Source organism: Staurois parvus, unplaced genomic scaffold (genome assembly GCF_062004578.1).
Source record: "Staurois parvus isolate SC_StPar_1 unplaced genomic scaffold, SC_StPar_1.0 ptg000233l, whole genome shotgun sequence".
In the NCBI taxonomy this organism is placed as follows: domain Eukaryota; kingdom Metazoa; phylum Chordata; class Amphibia; order Anura; family Ranidae; genus Staurois; species Staurois parvus.
Genome location: NW_028318029.1, coordinates 4,553,322 through 4,577,114, shown reverse-complemented (window position 1 = coordinate 4,577,114; position 23,793 = coordinate 4,553,322). Strand labels below are relative to the sequence as shown.

Sequence of the window (23,793 nt, the reverse complement as noted above, 5' to 3'; positions counted from 1 at the left end):
CACCGCTGCACGGCGACGGGATCCCTGACACATAGTAAGCAATGATGTCACAAGTGACATCTTGCTTACTACTCTGCATGTAATCACTGATTGGCCAACGAGTGAGAGGTCCTAGAGGTCCCGTTCAGAGGACACAGCGGCACCGGATTGCAGTGCTGCACGCTCCCAGAGAGCGTGCACAGCTTGAAAATGCGGGTGCCGTTTATGAATGGCAACCCGCCCCTGGAGTGCCACCGTCCTGCCGTTTATAAACAGCAGGCGGACGGCAAGTGGTTAAAATAAAAAAAAAAAAAATATTTAAAAAAAAAAAAAAATTAATTTTCTATTACTTTTTTAAAAATTTTTATGATTTTTTTTTTTCTATGCCTGTGACCAGAGCAATAGAATGTTACCATAGTAACATTGTACTACTCTGGGCATGTAATCTGTTTTTTTTTTCTTATACATATTTATTGCTTATTATTGGTGTAAGCAAGCATTTATATTGAATAAAACTGACTCATTCAGTAATTTTTGTTGTGATCAGCTGTAATTGGCCACAGCTGATCACATGCTACAGGTGGGCTCAACAATGGAACAATACCACCTAGCAGTTAGTTTCTAGGCTGTTAGAAACTGAATGTCAGTGAGGTTGTGTTTTAGTTCTTTTTCATGCCGTTTGTTAAGAATAAGTAAATACTTTAATGTCCATAGTCTGGGGAACTAGAGAAAGGAATAGATAATATCCCTCTCAATTTATTTATTTTTTGTGAGGTTAATTCCAGAAGAAGTGACTACACTGCAGAACACTCAAACTCCTGGACACATACTGGTATATTGATTGCAGTGATGTTCTTGGTCTGTACATTATTTGATCGTTGGTCTGTATTGTCAAGAATGATGAGGGCTCTTGGTGTGCAGAATTAATTTCTATGCCTAAAATAAACTACAATTTTAATAGTGATTATTTGTGTGAGGTCTGAAGTTTTAGTATTGAGTGCTGAAATTAGTCACTCCTTTTGTAACTCAAAATTTTCAGTAAATATATATAAACCTGAAAAATCTCGTCCTTCTCTATTCTATCTCTAACTATGAAAAGGCTATGCATACACTAACACTGACATACTAAGGAGGAGTGTCTAATGGCACCAACAAAGATTAAAATGAAGGTAACCGTATATTCACCAAAGGCATGCGTATTGCTTCAAAGCTTTTTTGAAACAGAAAATATTGTTATTTCTCTGCAATTATAATGGTGTTATGTGACAGTTTCTTAGTAGAGCAGAGTTCTTTGGGATTCAAAAATATGTTCTTAACTGTCTTTGTTTATGAAAAAAATAATTAAGTGTCACTGCCTTTTTGATTTTTGAGATTTGGATGAGTTCCATACCAGCAAACCTTGTTGCGAATTGGGAAGAGTGAAGGAAAATGTGTTCTATTCTTGATAGCCATACAAATGTTGTCCGTCATTCATCCAATGCCAATTAGAAAATGTCAGTTTTAAACATATTAAACACCTTCATGACTTTTAGTCCTCATGCGTGCCAGTAGCGTTAAAAACGGCAGTAGCGTTAGCTGTATAAAGTCACATTAAAAACGCATATTTTTCCACATTTTTTAGCGTTCACCCGTTTTTTCCGTGATTGCGGTTTTTAGCGTTTTTTACACAAAAGAAAAGAAAACGCGGGTTTGCCGTGTTTTGCCACGTCTACCAGCGTTAGAGCATTTTTACAGCTAAAAAACTCCTCTAGAAATCCACTAGTTCTGGAGTTTTTTTCCAGCCAAAAAAACACCCCTGCCAAAAAACGCTGATTAACCACTTGCCTACTGAGCACTTTTGCCCCCTTCCTGTCCCGGCCAATTTTCAGCTTTCAGCGCTGTTGCACTTTGACAATTGCGCAGTCATGCAATACTGTACCCATATGAAATTTTTATAATTATGTTTTTCACACAAATAGAGCTTTCTTTTGGTGGTATTTAATTGCCACTGGGCTTTTTATTTTTTGCACTATAAACAAAAAAAAAAGTGTTTTTGTTTCTGTTATAACATTTTGCAAACCGGTAATTTTTTCTCCTTCCCTGATATGCGTTGATGAGGCTGCACTGATAGGCGGCACTGATGAGGTAGCACTGGTGGACATTGGTGAGGAGGCACTGATACTGATGGGCACTGCTGGGTGGCACTGAAAATCAGGGCACTGATTATCAGTGCAGATCTGCTCTGTGACATTTGCCGGTTATCGGCAGTACTTTCCTCGCGCTGTGAGTCATGTAATCCATAGGACACGGCACTCACTGACAGCGTCAGTAGCGCAACGCTGGGGGCGCGTTCTGGAAGGATGTCATATGACGCCCTCCCAGAACTGGACAACCACGCTGTAGCTGTCTTTCAGCTATAGCCTGTTGTAAAGTGGTTAAAGCCTATGTGTGAATGGACACATAAGGTAACATGCTGGGGAGTTTACTGGCTGTAGAAAAAAACATCCAAAAGCCAAAAACAGCAGCTGCAAAAACGTCCAGTGTGCATGAGGACTTGCATTATATGCCTTTGAGTGATTAGGTTCAAGCAGCTTCAACTTTCTTTTCACTACCCCTTGTCAGTAGGGAAAATGTATTTTTGGCCTCAATGTGTTTAGTATTGTTAGATTTTCACTATCATACGACACGGATTACCAGCAAGGATTTAATGTTCTTCAGATTTTTTATATAGCTGCATCAGAGCAAGTGTAGAGTAGAAGTGAGTGTGAAGGTTCTTGTGTATGTCTGCCCTGGCAGTTTGTTACCCAATGGGCCTTTTCCTTTGTTCTTGGGTGTCCTGGTGCATCTTGTGGGCCAGAATTCAGTTGTCTTTTGCTTGAGTCCGGTACCCCAACTGTGTATCAACTGTGGCATTTCTTGCTTTCCTCAAGGAGGACATCTTGACATCATTTCCAGACCACAGGTGGCTTAGCACTTGTTTGCTTTACTTATTCTGTCAAGTCTGAAGAGGAGAAAATAATTGCTGCTATAGAAGTGATTCTTTCTTCCTCTCCGTGTGTGTGTGTGTGTGTGTGTGTGTGTGTGTGTGTGTGTGTGTGTGTGTGTGTGTGACACAGCCTAGTACTGGTTAACTAGACACAGATGTTGAACTCATGGCAGATATAAACTTTGGCCTTTCACAGTCATTAAAAATGTTAAAACCGTAAATATTTTCCCACAATCCTTATCCTACAAGATGAGGGTATGGTAAAACACCAGTCAATGGTTTCCTTTGCTGTATGTATTTTATATATTATATTTGCTATATGTTATCAATCAACAGCAGTAGGAGGCTGCCTGTTTTGTCCTGTTTTGTATGGAATTGCTTTCCTGTAGCTTGGACAGCAAGATGTCACTCTGAGCGCTTGTGATTGAGATTCAGCAGCAACACAGAGACATCACACTGTGTGTGACTACAGAGGAAGCGATTCCATAGGGACACACAGACAGGCTGTTTAGTGATGCTGAAGATTTGTTAGTAGCAGTAGAATGGCCCCAGCGTCATCAGCATTATGGTGGCCACACACTTGCAAGATTATCATACAATTAATCACTTATTGTAACTAAAATGATTTAAACTGAATTACATTTACAAACCAGAGATTCTCCATTCAATCAATCGAATAAGCTGTTGATTGATTTAGACTTTTCCAAGATGATTGGCTGTGACAAAATTTTGTTGAGTGCTTCGGATCAATGGAACAAGTATCTGAATGCTAGTTGGTAGCAAAGCGTTTGCTTTGGATACAACACCATATATGATATTAATGATTTAAGGTGGTGAGCACTGCTTTTTGCTGGTATTTAATTTTGAAATATCTGCATGTGTCAGGAGAACCAGTCAATTGATTTTCAATCATTTTTTCTTGTCATCCCAAAGTGCTGAGCAATACAGTGTCTGTTGCAATGTTTGTTATTTTAATCACTGGGGGACACTTGTTTACGTAAATCGATTACAAATCATTTTGTGTATGGCTACCTTTTAGGCTGCTTTTCAGTGGCACTTGAAGGATGCTTTCTTTTCTAATGTTCCTTGTTTTTGAGGATTATCCCTTCTTAATATTTTAATAACCCCCCACCTTATTTACTGCATCTTAAAGTAATTGATAATTAACACAGACACTGGCCTTTAGATATGCCTTATGGCTTCTTCATTTGTGTACCCATCTCAAACTTGTCATTGCCCTATTTAAATAGACTGCTTTTGCTTATAGAGCATGATCAGGAATCAGATCTTTTTTTAGGCTGGGACAAATCCTAGATGACTACATGTCTGCTGGTGTAGACAGAAAATATTTGTAATGAAGTAAAGATTTTCTTGCATGAAAAACCATTCCAAATACACACACAGTGTATGTATGTGCATATATATATCTCCTAGTACAAGAAGTAATGACAATGGGGTCAATTCACGAAGAAATAAATACCACATGAATTTTTCAGTTAAAATAACTCATGCGGTATTTGTCAAAGTTGTCAATTTACTAAAAAACATGCGCTATTTAACAGATGTTTTAAACATTTTATATTTTGTGATATTTAGCACTTAAATTTTGCGCTACTTTTTTGCAAATTTTTTTTTATGTGCGAACACTGCACCTGAGGAAGATAATTCTGTAAATTATTGCACACAAAAATATTGTGAAACTGTGAAAACATTCTAGTATGCGTTCATTCACAGATCGATGTTCCTGTGGTGAAATGTTACAATTTAGTTTAATTTCTGAGCTCGAGGTAGAACATTTTCACACTGATGCATTGTATACTTTTAAAAGAGAAGTATGGTATTTATAAGAAAGGAAAAAAAACATACCTAAGCAGATGCAGCATCGATCCCCTACTGGCTCTTCACTGAGAACTGAGTGATCAAACACCGCTGATCGCTCAGTTCTTTTTTTTTTTTTTTTTTCTTTTTTTTTTTTGGGGGGGGGGGAGATATGTAATAGAGACTTGTGAATACCTTCCATTTTAAGGCTTTACTACTGTCCTTCCATTTTAAGGCTTTACTACTGTGCTACACACTGATTCATTTCAAGAGCTTTTTGAAAGCTCATGTCCAATCTCTTCCTAACCTGTGTGACTATACTGTCTCTCAGCTTGGAGTAAAGATACTTTGAGCTCTTCAGTTTAGCAGTTAAATTCTGTATTGTATATTCTATTCCCATTTGCGGTTCACTTTAGTTTGTGAGGTCTCATATAATTACTGCTAGTGGTGCACCAAAATGAAAATTCTGGTGCCGAAAACGGAAATTCAAAATGCACTTGGCCGAAAACCGAAACCGAAATGCGCAGTTTTTAAAAATTAATCTATATATTTATTGGAAAAAAATACTTTGATTAAAAAAAACAAAAATATATATATACCCCAAATTTTTTGCAAAATATGAATATATGTCACACTTTAAAATTGCGCACGCTTGTGGAATGGCATGAAGCTGCGGTACTTAAAAATCTCCATGGGTGATGCTTTAATAATGTCTACAGGTTAGCAGTGTAAAGTTACAGAAGAGGTCTAGTGCTAGAATTATTGCTCTTGCTCTGAGGTTTGAGGCGATACCTCACGTGTGTGGTTTGAACACCATTTACATATGTGGCCATGACATACGTATGCGTTCACCACTACGTGCGAGAACGGGGGTACGTTAAACTCCTTTTTTTTTTTTTTTTTTTTTTTTTTTTTTGCACTGTCCCTTTTTAAAAAAAACAAAAAACTAATCACTTTGATTTTAAATGCATCCCTTGTGATAGAAATAATTTATGAAGAGATATGGAGTCAATGAGACCCCATATTTCTCCTCTGCAATGTAAAGCATTGGATCCAAAAAAAAAAGCATTGATCTAGTGCTTTAAAAAATAAATAAATAAATAAATGGCCGGAACTGGAAGTGATATCGCTCTGGTTAGAGATGAGTGGAGGCCATCTTTCCTTCACTTATCTCTATGCCCAGCGTCAGGATCGTTTGATGGTTTCTCAGGTAAGGCTGAGAACTACTGAGCGGCGTCAAGGGGCGGGGGTTTTTCGGCACCTGTATCAGTGCTTTTTTGTATCTGTGTTTTCAGATGAGACGTTTTGGCCACCGAAATTTCAGTGCATCCCTAATTACTGCTTTCTGATTATCCAGTCAATGAGGATACTGTTATTCTAGTTCTATACATCAGAAAGCTAGTTTAGTTAAGTCGGCTACAAACCGCACAGCGGAACAAATCATCCAATAAGGAAAGTGCTTGCATACGCTTGACCTAGTGTAAATTCCTGTCTTATCAAACTGATAGTAAATTATCTGCTGAATGTTCAGAAGTTGTGTTTCTCCAAGAATTAACTTTTTAGCGAGTGCTGTACATTTTGGTCAATCGAAGGAGAAAGTGATCTACACACTGCAGGCAGAATATAATTAGTGGCTTTTGGTCTAAATTTTAACTTTTCAAAAAACGTGAACTGAAGTAGGTCTATTACCCCCCACACACATTCACACAAATGGCAAAACTGTTTTACAAATGTTAAAGTTTTTTTTTTTTTGGTCATTCCCAAGTTCCTACTGAAGCCTTTTCTCATTGGAGAGCAGTAGTCTGGTGCACCATGAACATAATACCTGATGAACAGGACTGTACATAAAATGGAACCTCATTTATCTGATTTTTAGCTGCTGACTTTAGAACAAATTCTTACTGGTCCTGGGATCCAGTGCTGTCTTCACTGGGTTGGTTCTTTGCCGTTCTGTGGGTTCCTGGGACACTACCTTTTTGTATGTGGGACACTGACTGTGACTTCCTGGTTATTCACAGCCTGTTTCCCACTGCTCATGCATGAGTAGCGCTGCACTTTTTCAATACACCCACAGCTGTGTTCCAGAAGGTTGGGGGAGGGGGGGGTTGGAGGTTGTCAAACTTCTGCTCGGATCGCCTGGACGATGTGAGCAGAGTTGGGAACAAGTAGCTGTCAAAACTAGGTGCCCATTCCCTGAAAAAAGGAAATGCTGTCAATAGTGATGAAGGGGGAGGAGGAACAGCAGAACCCCCCTTTTTTAAGGTGAAGTTCTGCTTTAATGTGTTTTTTATTTTCATTATTTTGTATTTTAAATATGCAGGTTTCATAAACATAATACCTGGCAATCCTACCATAGAGGTCCTGGGTCAAGCACTTTCTGTTCTGGTATGACAACGCTCTTTCACTATTACCTACTTGCTCTCCATTGTTTTAATCCATTAGAAGTGAATTTGAAAGGGTGACAAGTGGCCACTTTGATGCTCAGGCTTAGGAAGACTGCCTTGAGCAATGATGTGCAGCTATCGCTGGAATACATGAGTCTAGACTAAGTGGCTGCAAAGAGGCTGAATGAGCAGTTCTAAGATGCTAAAAAGGTGAAAATTGTATTTTGCAAAACAAAAAACAGTAATGTTTAAGCAAACTAAATGACATCCAGATAGGGTATAGATCTACTTTAAGAGAAATAGGACATATTAGTTTTATAATTGTGCTGGACATTTCCTGGTTTGAATAGCTTATTGAACTACTAATGGTTGTTCGAACGTAAATGTGCTTCATGCAAGACACTATAATAATGTTCCAGACTGAAATCCTGTTGAAATATTACTTCTTTTCAATTACATGTTGCCATTGCCAAGTATTTATCAGCTATAAGCCAGTTTGGTGGTTTAGCAGAACTAAACCACCATCTGCAGTGGGAGCTCTTGCCATACTGTGCATGAATGCATAGTATATTTACACATTATAGCAGACTTATACACAAATATGTAATGTCCCAATTAGGCCCCATGTATACAGGACACTTCTGAACGATGGAAACTGACTGCTGGAAAACGTAGGTTAAAAAAAATGTGTTTAGCCGCGTTTGCATAACGCGTTTATGCGTGTTTGCATTTATGTGCGTTTTTTAAAGATAAGCACAGGAGTACCTTCCAAATGCCCAGAATGCACTGAAACGTGGTAAATTATTAACTATTTCAGACTGTTTCAGAGAAATACAGAGAGTAGAAGCAGAGAGAGCAGTATGTGTTGAAATTAGCCTAGGTGTGAGTTGCTCATTAACATTTCTTTTGTTTCCAAGGGTTGGAAAGGTGTCTGGTGGGGTGGTTCATTAAGGCCACCTGCCAGGAGGTCTTCATGAGGAATTTTAGGTGTGAATGGTCATTAACATATCTTTTATTTCCAAGGGTGGGAGAGGTGTGAATTGGTCATTGCAATGTGTGACAAGCTAGATAGGAACATCCTGTGTTCAGTGTTTTGTCCACTGAGTACCTTGAAAATGCTCTACATGCATTTTTCATGATGAAAAAAGGTTCTGGACAGCATTGAGAACTGGAAGAGTTAAAAAAAAAAAAAAAAATTTCAAATGCAAACTCTTAGAAACGCAATTTGCTGTGTTTAGTCGCGTTTACAAGCATTTTGCTTGCTGAACGCAAGTTTTCTGCGTTCAAAAAAGATTGTAAACTCAAATGCCTGTAAACGACTGTAAACGAAGATGTGTACATGGACACTTAGGAAAACATTAGGGTGAGTTCAGCGGCTGCTGAAAAAAAACGCTGAACCGCTCCTAAATGTGAGTTTATCTGCTGCAGTGTTTTGGATAAAGGTGTAGCATTCATTGGTCAGCGCTGGCCATGTGACCAAGCTGACCAACGAAAATTTCTGCTTTTGAGATGCCAGAACTACAATCCCCTTCTGCCACCCTCTCTAGCTGGTTTCGCAGTCACACTTTAAAAATCACTACACAGTGTCAGAGGCAGTGTAACCACATAATGCAAGCACTTGCCATATTACCACACTGACCGATGAGACTCCTTTTATTCATCTGGGAAAGCCTCTGAGGACAAAGCAGACATTCTCATTGGTCAACATAGTCATGTGACCAGCTCTAAACAATGATCTCTCACAATTGCTAGCAATATGCTGCTATACCAGTGCTGTTTTAAAATGATGGAATGTTATACTGGCTGGAAAAGGCAGTGGAAGATAGAGATTATATGATGCACATGCTTTGGGGTTTGAATGGATGGTGAGGGTGCTGTGAGGTACATTTGTTTTATTTATGTAGTACAAGTACTTATATAGCGTTGTCAATTTACGTAGCACTTTACACATATATATTGTACATTCATATCAGTCCCCAATCCTCAAGGAACTTACACTCTTAAGGTTTCTAGCTCACATTCATACATACACATACTAGGGACATGCTGGAGCAAATTAACCTACCAGCATGTCTTTGGAGTGTCGGAGGAAACTGGAATACCCGGAGAAAGCCCACACAGCCACAGGAAGAACAAGCAAACTATAGGCAGGTGGTGCTGTGGTTGGGATTCGAAACCAATGACCCTAGTGCTGCCGGGCGGAAGTGCTAACTATTTAGCCACTGTGCTGCCCCATGCATTTTCATTATTTGTGAAAAGGTGAACTAACCATTAGAGTTTAAGTGCTCTAAGTGCCCATTTAGATGTATTTGTGTACTTAGAGGTATGTTGTATGGTAGCATTAGGTAGGTGCGTTGTCACACGTCACCGCGTTGACATGCAGTTTGTTGCGTGTTTTCAAGGCGTTTTAGAATATAGAAAATTTGCAGTGGATAGGGTTAACAGCCATTGACCAATGCTTGTTAATACCTGTAGCTTGCACATAAAAACCAATATTATATGCATTTTGCTTTTGCTGTTGACTTTTGTGGGCCTTCCAAAGATTTAAAATGCAGAAAAAAATCTTGTAGAACATGATACATGAATTTTAGCACGTCAGAATGCGTGCACTAAAATTCAGCAGTGTTATTTGGCCCTTAGGGTGAGTTATTAAACCATTTACCTAATTCTCAAAGCAAAATGAGCAAACTAAAGATATGCTTACTTTGAAACCCAGTTGTGTGCAGAAGAATTTTAAAAAGGTATAGCTTAATTGTGTGCAACAGGACACAGGCAAAGTATTCATAGATCCTGGGTTATAGGCTCATACCTTCAAGTGATTGGACAGTGGCAAGCTTTTGATGGCACACCCACTAGGCACCTTCCCTATAACCCTACCCCACTTCATGGTTCCTTTGTTTTTTGGATGGGTCCTAAGGTAATGGACCTCTTCTCCTTTAAGGAGAAATCCCTTTCGCCTAACTAGGTTTTTAATTTACTTTTATTATTTTATCTTCGAATTCTTCAACCCCTCACTTTCTTTAAATTTCACAAATAGAAGCAGTGCATCTGAATCAACAAAACCTTGGTAAACCTTGGGAGCCCTATCTGGACCTCATGCTGTAGGATGGCCTGTAATGTTGCTGTGGGTATTGGCCCTGTGCAACCCAATCCCTGAAGACCCCTTTGGGGGTATGCCCATCAAGAGCAGCAAAGCCTGGACATTTTATACAGTCCAGCATGGATAGGTAAAATATGGTACTCTTGTATTCTTTGGGGGTAAAACCCAACCACTCAGAGATTAGCCTCGGGCAGATGACCAGGCCTGACATAACACCACAAATCACGCATTTTACTGCTACTTCCACCTGGAAATTCTGTATGGTACTCAGGCACTTCCTCGCATCTTTTCACCACAAATATTCACTGCAGGATGGTCTACATCCAGGTTGCTGTGTTCCCCTTCTAGACATTTTTATCCTATATTTTGCACCCTACTCCATGAGTGCACCCCACAGGTGCACACACACTTAATTATGACGGAGACCAAGAAAAAGGGAGCAATTGTAGAACTGCAGGCAAACATTAACTCTGCCAAAGACCCACACAACTCTGACAGTGATGTGCCCCCTGCAGCGGTGAAGGAGAGCGCTGGAACATTGTTCTCTACATCTGATTCTAGCTTTGAGGCACATAAAAAGTCGCCTGTTTGGCTAAAGCAGAATTTTCGACATCTGTTATAATTCACCGTAATATAGCAGTTTTAATACAACCATCTTTCTCCATGGTTAGGAACACCATTCCTCTTCTACTCCCATTTCTCTACCTGAGTCGATCTCAATATGCCTACCTTAGACAAGGCAGGCACAGAAGGGAATGAAAAGGACATTAAGGCTGTATTGGAAGAAGCTGTGTAACATTTTCATCCCCAGATTGTCACTATATTGAAGAGAGAGCTTAGGCAATATGCTTGCTAAAATGACAAAGCCCACTACTGCCATTCATAAAAGCCTTTCCATTGTGCAGCTTGAGTCTTTGCCTTGCTATGCCCCTCAAAGAAAGCCGCAAAACCTTTAAAGACATTCTCTGGTTATGAAAATCTATGATTGTGTCTCTCCTAGATTGTAAGCTCTAATGAGCAGTGCCCTGTGATTCCTATTGTATTGTTACTGTATTGTCTGCTCTCATGTTGTAAAGCGCTGCGTAACTGTTGATGCTATATAAATCCTGTATAATAATGATTGGATCACTCCAGAAATTATCTTTACCCCCCACCCGTCCCCCCAAAAAATCTATGACAATCTATCCAGTGCAAAAAGAGTTAACAAAAAATGTTCCTGTGTCTGATCCTGCTGTCTCAGTCCTAAACAAACATTTGGCTGTACCTACTTCATTTCTCTGTCAAATATTCTGCAGCTAGGATGTTTGAGAGTCCTTCAACTAGCTCTCACTGTAATTTCAGTATGCCAAATCACAGTTAACTGGACTAGGGCAATGAACAACCAACATGCCCTGTATTTCAGCATTGTACTTTAACAGAGCACTTGCCTCCTTCTCTGTTTTTGGTTATTATTTTTGTGTGGATGCCCTAGAACGTCATGATACAATTTTCCAGAATGGCACTTATCTCCATTCACAGAACCTTGTGGCTAAAGCAAGAACAGCTGTAGCCGCCTTTAAATAGCTCCGCGCATGTCTGTTCAAGGAAGAGGTTTGTTTGGAGAAAAACTTAACAAACTTATAAAGTGCCTCACAGGAGGGAAAGTTTTACTTTCACAGTGGAGTATCTCAAAACTTACTCCTAAGGAGCCTCTACCTCCTCAAAACACAAAGCGGCTAACCAAGGTTTTCACTTCCCAACCTAAATTCAATCCCTTCTTTTGGTGAGAGACTTGTGCCACAAAGCCCAGCAAATCTTCCCAAAGCCCTCTTCCCTCTCTTGTTAACAGACCTCTGGATTCAATCAGTGGTTTCAAAGCAACACAAAATAAAGTTCAAACCTCCACCCCTTTTCCACTTTCTATCAAATCAACTAAAAACTGACCAAGTACAATACAATTTGCAATTCCCTGAACCATCTCTCCCAGGGGGTAGTTGTGCAAACACCTCCACAAGGCAGATTCAAAGGATTTCATTCTAACTCTTCAACTGTAGCAAAACCCAAATGGGGTATTTGTCATATTCTGGACTTAAAATCCCTAAAAAAAAGAAAAAAAAAAAATCAAAGATGCCTATATGCATGCTCCTATTTATTCACTGCTTCACAGTGGCAGACGATCACTTCGTCACACTGCCTTTTGGTTTATCCTCTGATCCCAGAGTATCCGCAAACGTCATAGCATCTCTTTTTGCTCTTCTCAGAATTCGGAGCATCCAAGTCACAGGTTATCTAGACAACTTTCTCCTGAAGAACTCATTTCCTTTTTAACTGTTGGCAAATGCCCACAAGACCGTTCAGATGCTCCAGGTTTTTATTTGGATGACACATTTTTAAAACATCTTTATTTTTCCTTATTTTTGTCTGGAATACTTGGGTCTGGCCCTGGACACATCCCAAGCAAAGGTTTTCCTTCCAGAAAAGAGAATTTTTATTCTCCGAGCCCATGCTCAGGAAATGAGGTCAAAAAGAGACATGAGATTTTTCATGAGTTTTAAGCCTCATGGAAGCCTCTTTCAAGCCTGTACCATTTGTCCAATTTCATGCATGCTCTCTCCAACACAACATTTTGTCTACTGTAACAAGAATGCTGCTTCTCTTGACCTATCCATGCTCCTGTCCAGCCGAGCAAGAAATGTCCTAACTTTTTGGATCTCAAGCCCAGCTCTAATAGGGAAATCTTTCCTTCCCTATTACTAGAAATTGATAACAACTGATGTCAGTCTTTTAGGCTGGCTAGAAGTGTTCCTCATAGTCCAGGGTCAGGGAAGCCAAGCTCCCTATGAACAAACCGGAGTTCAGAGCAGTTTAGATGGCTCTGGTCCACCTTTCTGTGTGGACATGCAGTCTGGGTGCAATCATACAATTCCATGGCTGTGGCTTACAGTAACTACCATGGGCGCACCAGGATATTTGCAGCCTATTCCATCCTGCTTTTCAGTCTTTGGCTTTAACAGCATGGCTGTTGAAGCTCACGTCCTAAAAGTTAGAGGGGTCTCCGTGTCTGTTATTCATACCTTTCTAATAGCAAGAAGAAATACTAACAGGATATATCTGCTATCATACCTGGAATATCCTTCTTTGCCTGGTGTGAACACATCAATCCCAGAGATTACTCTGAGCCTCTCATTCTGACCTTTTATACAATCCGGTCTTGACCAGAACTTGGCCTTAAGCACTCTAAAAGGACAGGTCTTGGCCTTATCTCTTCTCTTTCAAAGACCTCTGGGTTCACTCTCCTTGCATAAATGTTTGTGTACTGCACATTAAGCCCGCATTGCAGCACCCTGTGGTTCAATGGGATCTCAACGTAGTTTTTTTCTGCTCTACAGAAATCACTCTTTGAACCCATCAGGGATATTGCCTTAGATGACCTCTTCTGGAAAGCAACCTTTTGTTTGCTAACACGTTTGTCAGTTGTGTTTGAGTTAACACCTCTCTCTTCTGTAAGGAGCCATTTCTCTTAGTTCACAAAGACAAGGTTATCTTACACCAAAGACCAGCCTTTCTTCCTAAGGTGGTATCCGTATTCCACTTTAGTGAGTGCATAGTCCTTCCACCCTTGTGTTCTGCTCCAAAATGTTTAAGGGAAATATCTCTCCATTGTCTGCACGTAGTCAGGGCCATATCTATTCCAAAGCTACAGCTTCAATCAGACAGATGGATTCCCTATTTCTCCTGTCTTCATGACTTTGTAAGGGACGCTTGGCTTCAAAGTTCACCATCACGACATGGAGAAGAAAGTAGATTGGTGAGCAATTTCCTAGGTATTTAGGTACCAGGTCTCTGTTGTCCAGCTATATAAGCCTGCCACCTGGTCCTCTGTCCATACGTTTTTAAAGTTGTGCTAGGTGGGTGTCCAGTCTTCTGCAGATGCAGTTTTTAACTGCAAGGCTTTTGCAACAGCACTCTAAAGTTTGGTTTGTTGACCCTTGTTGTTATTGAGCCTGTTGGCCATACTTCTGTGACCCAGGGTAAGCTTATAGTGGACTATTGCTCACTGTCAACTGAGGTCACAGAGACACTCCAGGATCTGGAAGAATCCTGACCGTATTGTCGGGGTACACCCAGCTGCTGATTGACAGTTTTGACTTTCAGCCCAGCGGAGAGCTGAGGCCAGCTGTGCATGTCCCCTTCCCTGCTTGGTGCTCCAGTGAGCGCATGTTAATCAAACTCGCTACTCTCTGCTCTGAGCAGGCTGAGAGCTCTAACAATGCCTCTAACAGAGAATTGCAGATATAAAATTGCAGACTGAAAGTTCTTAAAGTGTTACTAAACCCAGGACCCTGCATTCACTATATCTCGTCTCCCACAGTACACAGAATATGTAAATGAAATTATTTTTTGGTAACTATAAACTGCTAAATACATTTTCTCATCAGAAGTTAGAGCAGTCTTGTGGCTTCTATCAGTGTCCAGCCAAGCACTAGCTAAAGCTTGTAGTTTTCTTTCTGCTCTAGGAGGATGCAAAACCCCTGAACTCTGTCTGGACAGTGCAGATTGGCTCTGTGCTGATCACATGCACTCTCCCAAAAAAAACCCTCTCTAGCAATACACACCAAACTGAGCAAGTGCAGAATGCTTACTGTTTAGAGGTGGTCGCTTAACCACTTGAGCTCCAGAGGATTTGCCCTCTTTCCTGACCAGGCCATTTTTTGCGATACAGCGCTGCGTTACTTTAACTGACAATTGCGCAGTCATGCAATGCTGGACCCAAATTTAATTTACGTCCTCTTTTCCCACAAATTGAGCTTTCATCGATGTTTTTTAATTACGCTATAAACGAAAACAGACCTACAAATTTTGAGGAAAAAAAACAATATTTTTGACTTCTTGCTATTAAACATGTCTAGTAAAAAAATTTTAAAAATCAAACTTTGTCATAAATTTAGGCCAAAATGTATTCTGCTACATATCTTTGCTAAACAAAAACCCAATACGTGTAAATTAATTGGTTTAAGTTAAAGTTATAGCGTTTACAATTGGCGGTATATATACTGGAATTTTTTTATATTTTTTTTTATACAAGTAATGGTGGCGATCAGTGACTTATAGCAGGACTGTGGGACTGCGGCGGGCATTCTGACACTGGGGGAAACTGACTTGGTGTCACTGACATCCCCAGTGACACCAATACAATGATCTGTGCTAATAAAAAGCACTAACACTGTACTAATGGCACTGGACAGGAAGGGGTTAACATCTGGTGCGATCAAAGGGTTAACTGTGTGTTTCACTACTTGGGCTGTGTGTGCGCTTCACTGTAAGCACACTGCTTTGTATGGCTCTGTAATGCAGAGCCATACAAAGCAGTGTGCAGGAGCTGACGGGAGAGATCTGTGTTTATACACAGGTCTCTCCCCCGTCGGAGATACTTGGCGATCATCAGCCGGGACCCGATGATTGACAACCAAGGCAGCAAGTGGTGGCGTGGGTAGGGCGCGCGTGCGCCCCCTACCTAGAAATGCAAAATCACGTGTGTATATATACATTAGTTTGGTCACCCCCACTGCCCTGTAGCAGTATTTCTGCTATAGGGCAGAGGGGAAGCTGTTAAACAAGGGGAGGAACAGAGCACAAATGGCCTTTTACACAATACAGAGAATTATTCCCTTAGGTTCCACAATGAGTATAACAAGCATGCTTTACTGCAAATACAGACTGATTTTACTGTGGTGGGTTTAGTAACACTTTAATATTACTCTGTACCTGGATATTGCAAATAATTTTTCAACATGGCTGCTTCAGGGGTGATGTATTTTTTTCTTTTGTAGCATTAATCAAGACATTAAAGCCTAAAGGAAAAATATGGTATGTTCTCTAATTAGAGGATTGGTAAATGTCCAAAGGCTCTTTTTTTGTATTCCATTAATGGTTGTCCTATTTAGTGTCTAGAGTTATAGAGCATCCCATGTCTTAGTACTTAAAGTGTAACTCTAGGTTAACAGTGATTACCCTTTTGAAATGTGTGGATGTAAATTGTCTGACCTGTCAAAGGAATCCTCCTCGGTCAGTTTTGTGATTCACATACCCCTAGCATACTCATAAACTGTACTTATTTAAACTGTAAAATCTGTGGAATCTTTTAGTTGGTTCCCTTCAACTTAAGTATAATGTTGTGTGTGGGAAACTTTTATTTCATATATCTGTAGCAGTTTTTTATATTCTGTGTTTTAAACACAACTAGGTACATATAAACAAGTAATCCTGGCACTTTGGTTTGGAAGAAAGTACTATGGAGTAATTTTACTTACGATGATTCATTTATTTGACATGTACATGGCTGATGAGCAAAAAGCTTGCTCTTGGCTTTCACTTGATAGTTTGTGCACTGCTAAATAGCTCTCCATGTATGGCTAGTTGCCTGGGCTGGAGGAAGGCAGTATCTCACTGTAGTCATAGTAAGTTGGCATAAACCATTCTCACACTTCATAAATGCAAAACACAGCTAATACCATTTGCTTCCTCTTCTTTTTGTTTCTTTTTGTTTGTTTTTTTCCTCCCCATGCCCATGATCAGTCTATAGAGTATGTAAAAGTTAACAAAAGTTGTAGTCATTAACCACTTGCCCTCCATAAGATTTACTCCCCCCCCCCCCCCCCTCCTTTTTGTGCATATGTACGGTATGTACCTCTTTTTTGCAGTGCACAGGTTCTGTCTCTTCTCTTGAGAGTTTCTCTTTACCTATTGGTTCAGTATTCTACATCTGCCCCATTGTTTGTTTTTTTCAAACTGCCTGTAAAACATCTCATTTTTCTTCCAGTGAGAAAGTAAGAACTTTATCCAATATTGTAATGATCTAGTAGTTTCAACCATTTCTTGATCAGACAAGCAGTTAAAGCAGTATTAAACCCAAAAACAAAAATGTCAGCTTACCAGTCATTAGATATGGTGGCTGCAATTGTTGTTTTTCTTTTCTTTGGCTTTTTTCTCTCTGTAACACACCTCATGTATTAGTGAGACACAACTCTGTATGACTTGAGCGCAGAAAGCACAGAAGATGGCATCATTGTCAGTCTGGGGGGTAAGGCAGTGTTAAATGTATTAGCAGATTTAAATACAGTAACAAATTGAAGCCAAACCCAGCTAACACTTTAGGCCTGATTCACACCAATGCAGTTTGCATATTGTCCATTTTGCAGTGTTTTTTGAAGTGCATTTTTGCGCGCACATTTTTGATGTGTTTTGCTTTTCTTTCTTTTATTACGTTTTTTGGGTTTTTTTACAGCTTTTTTTTTTTTTTGGTGCACTTGTTTGTGGACAGATTAAAAAATGCATCAAAACACATGAAAACTGTCACACAAATGCACTCATGCATTTTCTGCAGCATCTCCATTAAAGTCTATTGAATCAAAAAACTCAATGTTTTCCATTTAAAAAGTCCCTGACCCTTTCCAAAAACGCAGTAGCTCAAAAACGCATAGATGTGAACGTGTCCCATTGGAAACCATGTTAAATGAACTGTAGTGTGTTTCTGCATAAATCATTAAATGCATTGGTGTGAACCAGGGCTTATAATCGGTTACAGCAAACCGTTTTTTTTTCCCTATATTTTGGGATAAAGGTTTTACATGAATAAATAAAACCTGATCATTTTAATCACCGCTGCCAGTGTTAAGTAGTTTTTCTCATCCATGTAAACTGATACATTCTGCTGGAGAGCTTGTGCTTTTGAAAAACAGACTTGCTTTTAGGACCACCAGATGAAAATAAAATAAAATCACTTTTAATGGATCAAGGCAATCTACCAGCATCCTTGCTTTATAAGTACATCAACAAATGTTAGGTGCTCTTGATCCTTTCTATCTTTTGTTTCATTTTGTTTTTTTTCTTTAAGTACTTTTTTTTTACCAATCACATTTTTATTATATGGTTTTGTGCAATATGTACAAAAAGTGTCAAAACAGAACATGAGTCAAATTGAGATAAAAAAAAATACAATGGTCGGATAGAAAAGTGTGAAAACTGGAAGTACAAAATGTCACAATACAACACAAGAAGACTACAAGAACAACAAAAATATCAGGTCTTATCCTTCCAAATAATCCAAGGTATCCAAGTTGGTTCAGTTCCTTTTTATCTTTAATGCAGTTAAATGGCTGGTAAACATTGTTGGGTGTGCTCAAATAGGACTGTGTATAAGACTACAGAAAATATTTTTTTTAATTACAGTAACTCAAGGAATACATTTTTTTTTTTTTTTTTTTTTTTTTTTTTTTTTTTTATGTAGCATCCAATCATATCCTCTTTTGCGTGTTTTATTAAAGGGAAAGTAAGGGATATAAAAAAAAAAAACTTCTATACTCCCCTATGTGGCTGCAGCTGTCCCCCATCGGCTCTAAGACCTAGAACTGAGCGGTCACATGACTGATTACTCTGTTCTTAGAAGTGACTGCTTTACCCCTCCAGTGCTCTGTAAGTATGTGGGGGTGGGAGCAGCTGGGTCAGGCTCAGGCTCTCATCAGTGTGCTGAGAGGCTGAGCCAGCTGCCGGTCAGCCATCTGGGTGGATCCCTTCTGTTGGAAGGGGGGGGGGGCGGCGGAGGCACCGCGCCGCCCCCCTAAAAAGTGTCAGCATGCCGTTACCAGCATATAAGACGACCCCCGACTTTTGAGAAGATTTTCAAGGGGTAAAAAGTCGTCTTATGCGCCGGAAAATACGGTAATTTAAAAGTTTTCTATATCAGTAAATTATTTATAATATGTAATCCTCAGCTATAATAAATACTGTAGTAAGAAAGATGGAACTCTGCAAAGGCTACCAGCTGCTAGTAAATGGAATCACTCCTAAAAAGAAGGATCCTTGGTCACCTAAAAACGTACAATTTGGTGGACCCAAAGTAACCAAGAAGGATCCTTGGTCACCTAAAAACGTACAATTTGGTGGACCCAAAGTAACATAGCTCCCCTGACAGCAGATCATGTCAAACTAATCTTACTGAATTTTTGACTGCATCACTAATATTATATACCAGGGTGGTGCTGTGGACATAGCCTGTTTTGATTTCAGCAAAGTATTTGATACAGTTCCACATAATGAACTCATAGAAGAAATTGTACAAGCTAGGACTAAACCCTTGAGTGTTTTAGTGGTTATGCAGTTGGCTAAAGGATAGATATCAGAGCGTGGCTGTAAATGGGGTGCATTTGGAACAGACCTGGTAGTTTTTTTTTTTTTTTTTTTTTTTTTTTTTTATACATTTAGCCCTGCTGCGGATAAGCTTCCACACAGTGCCACCATCCCCCCCCCCTTCCCCCGTGAGGTTTCCCAGACTCCGCTTGACCATCGGCTAGAGGGGAGGGAGGAGAGCGGAAACGTCCGCTCCCCTCCCCTTCTTGTGCTGACCCGGAAGTGATGTTACGATGTCGCCTCCGAATCCCCGTTGAGAGATTGTAATGCAATCAGTGGAGAAGAGGGCAGACATGCAGGGTCTTTTAGACCTTGGATGTCTCAAAGAGAACCTGTCACCAAAAGTCATCACATAGGGGACTTTGTCACACGTTTAAGTCACCATAAAGCCTCTTTTGTGTGTCCCCTATGTGATGAAAAAAAAAAGTTAAAAAAAAAGTTAGTTACACCCAAGCACATACCATTAAAAAAAACAATTGAGGCCCCCACATATATGCACATACAAATGTAAAAGCACAGGCTGGGGCACCTACACATAAAACCATCGATTGCGATACACATGTCACATAGTACCGCGTACGCCAGGATGAGAGCAATAATTGTAGCACCAGACCTCCTCCATAACACTAAACTGGTGACCTATAAGGAGCTTTAAAAGTGTCAAACTATAGAAAATATAGATTACTGAAGTTCTTTGCCACTTCACAAGCGTATACAACTTTATGATTTGACCAGATGGATATCTGTTTACTCACTGCAACCTCATCTTTTATATTTTACAAAAAATAGGGTAATTTATTGCTTTTTTGTGCCCTAAAATTAACTTGTATTTTTTACTACAATTTTGCAGTAAAATCATGCGACATAAAAAATTGAAACTACCACTATTTTATTCTCTAGGGTCTCTGCTTTCAGAAAATATAAATGTTTGGGGGTTTATGTCATCTTCAGGCCTAAAATGATTTTTTAAACATGTGCAAAAAATGCAAAAACGGCTCTGTCAGCGAAAGGGATAAGCCCTGACCCACCCTTTCCTGACAATCAGCCAATCGTTGTTCACCACATTCCCCCCCTCTCTGCTAGTCCCTGGGTGCTGTGCTGGAGACAGGCAGGGAGGGGAGGAGGAGATAAACAGCGCAATGTTAAAATATTACACGTTTAAGTCACTATAAAGCCTCTTTTGTTTTTAAAAGCCCCGACATGCCTAAAATCACCTTCGATTTAAATACAGTTTCGGTTAAAAAAAAAAAAAAAAATGTATCTGGACAAGTAGAATGTCATGAGGGACAAGTAGATTGGGGCACCAATTTAGTCCCTGGACAAATAGTTTTTTTTTTTAAATTACACACCCCTGCATGCTATTCAAAATTGTCAAACAATATGACCAATCACTGCGAAAATGTCACCAGCAGGAGTCCGGAGGTCCTGATTTCACTGTATAGATCTTTAGTTTAGTTCATTTAGAATAGTGTCCAGTTCTGGAGACCTCACTTACAAAAAGATTTTGATAGGAGAGAACAAGTTCAGAGACGGGTAACAAAAATGGTGAAAAATATTAGGGATAGAACATCAGAAGAACAGGTTTAGGAGGGCAGTATTTTCAATATGAAGCTAACATCAAGAACACGGGGACATGAACTCAAACTAGCAGAAAGATCAAAACTAGTCTTACAGTATGTATTCAGAAGTCAACAGCTGCCACATCTATATTTTCCTTGTGGTAGGTTTCCATTAATTTGCCTAAAAATGTCAGAATAAACATTTTGTAGAAACCAGGCGCATATGAAAGTTTGTTAGAAAAGACAAAGGTATTAATAAAGTATCAGCAAATGCATATTGCTGCATGTTGTAACATGTATACATGTGCTATTTTCTGCTTAGACTAAAGTGTTTGCTTGACTCTTGTCAGCTTAGTGTAATGTTTGTGAGTATGGTGAGATATTTTTATATTCAGAAAATATAATCTGTGGAGCTAAACTCTACAATTAATTGGAAGCGAGAATCTTAATAAATTGGTTAGGAGGCTAAGCACATTAGGCTGAATTGTTTTCGAAATGACTTGTCTAATTATTGTGTCTGCAACATTCATCCATTTCTGAGTCACTCCCATGTCCTGGATGAATGCCTAGAATATTACAGCAATATGTTCCCCAATTGGTTATTCTGCTCATATGCAGATCTTCTCTGGGAAGGCAAACTTTTTTTTTTTTTTTTAATAATCACAGAACAGAGAACAGTATTATGCTGCTTGTTTATATGACACTTCCTCGTAGGATGGGTGGGGCCACTCTTTTCATCTCAGTCTTTCAACCTGCTTCATCTGTATTATACTCACCATTGCACTGTTTGTCTTTTAGGTTTGCTGCTTATTTGGTAAGTGCCTTTCTCCGAAGTCACTTTTGCCAGTAAGGGCTGCACTTCTGAAACCTAACACCTCTTGAATGCCAAACACCAAGGAGCCTGTCCTGCAGTTTAGCTGAAGGTATCTTGTTTATCTACTGTGTTGTTGCCAATGACACCTCATGAAAAGGACTGCACTGACTGACATCAGATTCCAGCATTCTCACCGCAAAGTGTCCAAGGAAGTACAATATTCCACCGAAGATAGCCATTAAATTGGAGTAACTTTATGGAAAGCCGCAATCAGCAAAACATTGTCCCATCTAGATTTTGTATCGTGGACCCAGAGCACGTTGTCTTCTCAGCCAGAAGTGTTTAAGTGGAGCAGCTTGATCGATGACTGAGGCTGCGCTGATTATTTGGATCTTCTCATGCTGCTTTGTTTATCCCATAAAGCAGCTATATTTTTATTTAACTAGATTCTGTTGAGTAAATCCCTGGACTCCCAACAGACTTTTAACTTGTTACCCATCAAAGTTTGGTTTCTCCAGCATGGCTTTGAATGTAGCCCCAGTAAGAGATACAAAATGGCTAACTCTAGAGGTGTGCAGGCAGTTCCAGAGAGGAACTTGTTCAAGATCTGACGAGGAATGCAAGTTTGCACATCCACCCAAAAGTTGTCAGGTTGAAAATGGACGTGTTATTGCCTGCTTTGATTCCCTTAAGGTAAGGAAGGTTTGCTAATGACATTTAGATATTTGTATGTTTTATCTAGATGTGTGTATGTCAACCAATTTTTGCTTCCCTTTTAGAAATTCAGTTAATAATTTATAAGAAATACATTTTTCAATAGATTTACAAATCTCTTTTGACCATATTTAGATTTTGACTTATTTTTTGTAGAATATTTGCCCTAATACAAAATTTTCAATGTAGTTTGGTGTGTTTATGGCAGACTATAAAAGAGTATGTGACCTCAATATACCACAAAAATGTGTAAAAAGTATGTGAGAGTCATTCACGAGATGCAAATTACATATTGAAAAATTAAGCAAATAATTTTATTTGTATCATCCTTGTGTTGCCATTCAAATCTGTTAACTGTATTCTCTATATGTATCCATATGTTATCGGTTATGTCAGGTTTCAGTTTCACAGTTTCGTTTCTCAGTAAATACCGAAAGCTCAGAGTTTTTTCATAGAATAGGCTGAATAGTTAATACCACAAGTAATGTATTAGGAAAGGTCATCAATGCTACCAGTTAACAGTTTTGTATGGCCCTAAGTCTGTTAGTCCAAACATATGGCCAATTGGAAAGATAAAGCTTATCTCAATCAGCAATTTTTAAAGGACATGTATTGTTTGAATTGTATAATTACTTTACAATCTTATTATTCAGGGTGTAACATGTTATGAACGGACCAGCCCCCGCACACAGCCTCCCCCCAGCCCCCCACCCGAGGGTAGAATCCCCACTGTCAGAATACAATAACGGGGGGGAGGAAGGGATCCCACGTTTATATCTCCTGTGTGGATGCCAAGATCTGTCAGTTTCTTTTAATCTTATTAGATTTTTTACTGGTGCTGTCAGATTGTAGATACTGCTTGGAATTTGCAGCTGTTTTATTTAGCCCAAGCATACAAGGTTTTCTATTTAGCCATCAAAGTGCAGCTTGTTATGAAACCCTGACCTGTACTTTTAGGACACATGAGAAGTATGTAGTTAAATGCCTTAAGGCTCTTGGTTGAAGAATATTGTACGAGGCTGAAGAGCTGTTGTATGAGAAATGTAATCACAGGCATTAGTGCCAAACACAAACTGTCAGCCATTAACACAGATACAGAATATGATTTAGAAAATTAGTATTTGTCCATCTAGTCTGGCCACTGTAGGATTTAGAGTATCTTTACTTACAACCCCATATATTTTAAAATTTAGTGATATCTCTCATGGCACATTTCATTATTCCTAATAGGTAAAGTGGGCATAGTCATCTGGGTGGTAAATGGGTGCATTTTTATGAATATGAATGTATGATAT

General features: G+C 39.4%; 1 protein-coding gene across 16 annotated transcripts in view; it reads left to right on the top strand.

The window, feature by feature from the left end:
- MBNL2 (muscleblind like splicing regulator 2) overlaps nt 1-23,793 on the top strand; it is a 233,960-nt gene that overhangs the window by 122,459 nt on the left and 87,708 nt on the right. For all 16 annotated transcript variants that reach the window (XR_016313117.1, XM_089679995.1, XM_089679993.1 and 13 more), the window contains one exon: nt 21,769-22,477. Coding sequence is in view for 15 of the 16 variants with exons in the window: in XM_089679995.1 (XP_089536121.1) it covers nt 22,304-22,477 (174 nt within the window). In the remaining variant the exon portion in view is untranslated. The remainder of the gene's footprint in view (nt 1-21,768; nt 22,478-23,793) is intronic.